The following is a 5,424-nucleotide window of genomic DNA, read 5'->3' as shown; positions in this document are numbered from 1 at the left end:
GTTAAATAGTTGGGTTTTTTTTTCCGGAAAATGGAGATGGTTTCAGGATATCGGCCCAGAGGTGTGAAAGAGATGATGGCTATCCCAGACAGTGATATGCACATTCGTGTGAGAAACTATCGGTGAGAAAGTGAAAAAACAGATCTGTGGGAGAGGTGTGATTAAGAATACGGTCCTTGGTTCTCCTGAGCTTTAGATTCATGCCACCTCACTCTCATTCATGCCTGAATGAGGCTCAACAGCTTCTTGTGTTTCAGGCTAGTTTTTGTGTTGAGTTACCCCCATCTTTCTTAATTGGTCTTAGTTCATTGGCTGGAGGGTCCAGAGTTTGTCACCATAGGATCTCATGATCTCGCTGGGCATCTGTAAGCATGAGTATGGTAAAAGTCTAGCCACTACCCAAAAGTCCATTGTGTTATAGTTGTATTCTTTATACGCAAGTATAAAATGAAGAAAATCATTACCTTTTAAATGAGAAAATGGATCACCAAATACCTTTTTGTACAAGAAATGTTTAAATTTCCATCAAAGATTTAAAGCATTTTAAGACGACCTGGAAAGAAGAAACTTCAAATAGACATTGCAAACATTTTATTGAGAAGAGATATTGCAACAATATTTTAGATAAAAATAGTGATCCAGTCCTTTTTTACATGTACATAAACATTCAGATAAGAAGTAGGAAAAACATTCTGTAGTACTAGTTAAAAATTCTATAATAGATTGCTATTTTGTCTAGTCCTGAAATAGAACAGCTTTTATGTACTCATTTGTCCCCCAGCATGAAAGAGATTTATTTTTAGAAAAAAAATATTTTAAGAACTTGAGATGTGTACTGTCACACAGCCTGCAGGTTTCAAAGGATTAAAGAGTTTCTGCATCTGAAAAGAGAAGAAAGGCTTTACCTATCAAAAGTCAGTACATCCTATACAGACAGCAGTACATTTTGTGTCTTCCTTTATTTTAGAAATTCCATTGATTTAATCCTTGATGTGACTAGCACTGAAGATCTGATGTTGATTCCAGATGATTTGTGCATTGTTGTGCCTTATTCATTTAAATGTTTGCCACAATCTGTTTCAGGTTATATCATCATCAGGTCCTGACTATTCTGTGCAAGAACTAATCACATTCATACAATATTAGTTGAACTCAATTTGTACTGAAGTAATTGTAAGTTGTGTTAGTACTATTATTTTTGACAGTGCCTCATTTCCTGTTTTCTTCTCTAATATTCTGTTCTTGTAAAAAGGTAGTAAACTGCCTGTTCTTCACATTATAGCAACATCTGAATAAGTCAGATTTTTGTGCTTTAATATCGCAAGCAAAATCATACAATGAGGTGTAATAGCTTGTGTTGCAGGTAATACCTCATTTGTTAGGTTTAACACTATATGCACAACTGAGAAAGTAGAAATTCACACCCATTCCATTTTTACCCGAGACTGAACCAATTTTTCACAGGCATTAACCATTGCCAAGTTGCTTGACATAATTCAGGCCCCTGGAATTTCTAATTGTATTAAAAGTGAGTGTCCTCAGTGTAGGTTAGCTCAAGGTTAACAGAAGACAACTTGGTCTAAAAAAAATTCAGTTCTTGCATTCTGCCTTAGTAAGATTAGTTTTTTTTTTAAAATTGGCCCAATGCTGCCTAGATACAACAAAAATGAGACATTAATGGTTAAATACAGAGTTTATAGTTCAAAATCCCAGGGAGTAAATCTGAGTACCTGTCCAGGAGAACATCAGTCATTGCTCAACTTCCTCTGGCTTCAGGTAGTTGGTGCAGTCAGTAATCTTCTGCAGCTGACTGGCACTCAGGCTTTCTGAGCACATAGGACACACAGTCTCTGTCTCCAGCAAACTAGCAGAGACAAAAATAAGGACATATATGGTTAATGAGACAGACGTCCTGCTCCTAAACTCCATTTACATCTTCTGATTATAATAATATATATTTTATATTTCTATGGTTACTCTTCATATACTATACAGACACCTAAGAAGCCCTGATGAAAATAATAAGAGGAGTTTACTATGATTTCCAAACTGTACATATTGGTAATACTGTATATCTTCTTTAAGGACAAATAAATGCAAAATTCTAAAGATCTGACAGAATGATGGCCTAAACTGGTCAGTATAGTGAGCAACTATGTAATGAGAGAGGTATATGTGAATCGTGAAGATTTTAGTTGGTTTTGCTTTGCAGTACTGAATAAATGTGCAAACCCAAGATAGCTCTGACATGTCTGGGTTAAAACTGCAGATATGGTGAGGGATAAAAACATTTTTTGGAAAGACCGGCATCATTTTTTTTCTTTTGAACACTGGGAGGTGGGAGACGCCTGCTGTGGGTGTGATGTAACCCAATACTTACACGAGGAACTGGGAGTACAGAGCAGGGAAGTTGCAGTGTGGGCAGACCGTCCAGTCATCCTTCACCATGTGGCGACCCTGTGGACCACAGCATCACCTTATTCAAGTCCACTCATATTTCTTACCCCTTTTCCTAATGTTTTGATTGTTCAATGCCAGTCGGTCTCCTCCTTTTCATTGATTTTCTTTATGACGCCTGATAAATGTTGGATTTAATAATGAAACAATGTCTACTTAGTAACTGGTCCCTCATGCTGCTATTTTGGATGGAAACTTTCTTCTTGGGGAACACTGAATCTAACAGTGACTGAGACTCCAAAGTGTCATAATGCTGTTGAGTATCATTATGTCAGCACAGACTGAGATGTACCATAGGACAGACACAGCCTCCCTCCTGAACATTACCATACAGTGGTAAATGTGTACAGTATTATCAACTTTGCCTTAGTTTTACATGATTTTGAATACCTCTGTTTTAGTATGTTTTTACCATTTATTCACTGTTATACTGTGGTTTTGACATTGTATACCAGTAATTTATAAAGGCTGTGGCACATAATTTTTTTAAATATTAAATGTGCAAAGAGAATGGCCAATAATAGCATTTGCAGCTGTTAATCGTAATTAAATGTCCCAAATGAACCAGAAAAATATTATGCAAAACAACTCATTTTGCATTTCCAAATCCTTCTGATGTGCATTAAGCTCAGGAGCATAAGGAAGGTTACGAATGAGAGGTGGCCACTGGCCCACTGGTTCAGCAGGCTGGAGGTGTGGGCTCTACTCACTGTGGCGATGCAGTAGGGCAAGGTATTTTTGCAGCCAGGGCAGAGCAGCTCACACTCGGGGAGCTGGAAGCTGCAGTACGGACAGGGGCTCGTCTCCTCCTCCAGCTCGGAGGTATCAGGGCGCCTGCAGAATAAGAGACCGATATGATCCAGCCACCCAGAAACCTCTCCCGATCCTGTGTTCGGCGTGACTCTCGGCAGATAGATTAAAAAGCTGTGCTCACTGAAAAAGGGTGAAAAGGGTATCAAGTGCTCTATAACTCTTATGCTGTTGTTTTTAACAAGAAGCACTTAATGGTTTACTGCTAGAGAGAGAATACAGTAGCACATCCGGAGACCTAGGAAAACACACTTGCCTTCCTTAATAATAATGCTAATATAATGAATCTACTTTATGACACACATCACAACCCAAATGAACCTTATAATAACTGACTGAAAAGAAACTAATGGAAATGACACAATTAGATAAAAAGGCAACAGAGCAAATGGAAAGGTTTCAGTCACATTTCAAAATGCTTAAAGGCACGGGCAATTAATACTCTGTACGCCTTCGGTATCAACACAATGAACCAAAGGGCATTATGGGGGAAGTGCACTGAAATCTGAGAACAGGGGACACTTTTTAACACAAAGGGTTGTGGAAGTATGGAACAAGCTATCCAGCCATGTTGTTGAAGCACAAACTTTGGCTTCTTTCAAGCAACAGTCCTTGGATCTGGTAAAAACTAATTATCGAATGACCCCTTTGTTCCTGGTATCCTTTCTTATGTTCTCATGGTGTCACTGAACTTTTACTACATGGACATTATATTTAAGCATTGTTTGCCCTTTTTACATATTTATTACCCCTTTTATGGTTTTCCACCCTGTGCTTAAGGTTGGTCATCAGTAGGTTTGGTACCCCTTACGTATAAGAAAATTGATATTATAGACTGTTTTCTTCACCCATCTTTCAGTCTGAAGACGGATACCCATTTTCTTTGTAATGGCCGGCTCATTGCAGGTGTCCTCTCCTTTTAAGCAGCCTCTGCTGTCTACAGGTGACCACAGACACCTGAAATGGCCAAGGCTTGAACAGCACCAGCCACCTCTTACTTGTCAGAAATGACACTCGTCCTAAATAATACACTTTCTTCTTCCTTCTTCTTCTCCCACCCAGTACACTGAATATTTCCTCTCTTGTAAATTCTGAGGCACCACTATTTCTACTTTAATATAAGCCATAACTTAATCACACAAGTTAACAAACATCACTTATTTTATTTCCTGTGGTGTGTAACTAATGGTAGGCTCTGAAAGTTGCTCCTTGTGATTAGCTGTTAGATACCATAAGCACTTGGATAGGATTTTCTTCTTACAACTGGAATGTTGAAAAGGTAAGAAAGGACAGAACAATTAGGACATTTTGGCTGCCTGTGAATTTGGAAAGAGAATCCCTTGTTAGGAAACCACTTTCCTAGCAAGTAAAGATAAGATAGGCAGGAAGAAATGTTCTGTAATAACGCCCTGGTCTGAAAATACTGATATGATCCAGTTTCCAAGGAGAGACGTCCAAGGAGGAAAGTTCCCTGAGTGGCTGACAGGAAGTCTGGTCAGAGAGAGAAATGACTGTCTCTAGGGCAACAAAGGGAAAAAAACACCTCAACCATTACAGAACCTTTCAGAACATGAAACATTCAGAGCACCTTGTATTCATCACAACAAAATGTGTATCCTTATTTTGGTTAAAGCAGTTAAGCCAATAGGAGTGTAGACATTAAACGCTGAGGACAATGTGCTTCGAATCTGTTCATCCCTTTTCTAGTCTTTCATCTATGACACTGCAGGGAACCAGGTGATCAACCATCTCTTACCGCACCATGGCTTCGATCTTCTTCTTGTACTTCAGGTCGATCTTGTTTCGGTACTCCGGCCTCATCAGCATGGCCGCGAAGCTGAAGGAGGAGTTCCTCAGCCCCGCCCTGTGGCACTCGATCACAGCCGATGTCAAGATGGGTACAATGTCTGAGGACGCAAAAACGCACAGAGTAGAGCTGATCGCTGCCCGGGCAGAGGCAGGAACCTCCAGTGAAAAAGGAAATCGCAGTTGCAGCTGAAAAGTCTGCGCATCAAGGTGCGGCATAAGGCAAAGCCAAAAAATTGCTGTCGTAATCAAATTTGTCAAAAACACAATCGGAGAAAACATCGGAATCGATATTAAAGCTCGCACCCAGCCACGGCTAAATATATAAACTGATATCAGGTATGACACTAG

General features: G+C 39.4%; 1 protein-coding gene across 1 annotated transcript in view; it reads right to left on the bottom strand.

Annotated features, from left to right (window-relative positions):
* Nucleotides 1–574: 574 nt before the first annotated feature.
* Nucleotides 575–5,424, bottom strand: part of wdr19 (WD repeat domain 19) — a 35,649-nt gene continuing 30,799 nt past the window's right edge. Inside the window, exons 33-37 of the mRNA XM_088937188.1 lie at nucleotides 5,024–5,174; nucleotides 3,168–3,291; nucleotides 2,381–2,457; nucleotides 1,731–1,864; nucleotides 575–881 (exon numbers count right to left, since the gene is read on the bottom strand). Coding sequence (XP_088793314.1) covers nucleotides 1,750–1,864; nucleotides 2,381–2,457; nucleotides 3,168–3,291; nucleotides 5,024–5,174 — 467 coding nt within the window. The 3' untranslated portion in view covers nucleotides 575–881; nucleotides 1,731–1,749. The remainder of the gene's footprint in view (nucleotides 882–1,730; nucleotides 1,865–2,380; nucleotides 2,458–3,167; nucleotides 3,292–5,023; nucleotides 5,175–5,424) is intronic.

The sequence above is a fragment of the Atractosteus spatula genome, chromosome 1 (genome assembly GCF_055471065.1).
Source record: "Atractosteus spatula isolate fAtrSpa1 chromosome 1, fAtrSpa1.hap1, whole genome shotgun sequence".
Taxonomy (NCBI): domain Eukaryota; kingdom Metazoa; phylum Chordata; class Actinopteri; order Semionotiformes; family Lepisosteidae; genus Atractosteus; species Atractosteus spatula.
Note: the sequence above shows the minus strand (reverse complement) of the source record. Positions and strands in the feature narration are given on the sequence as shown.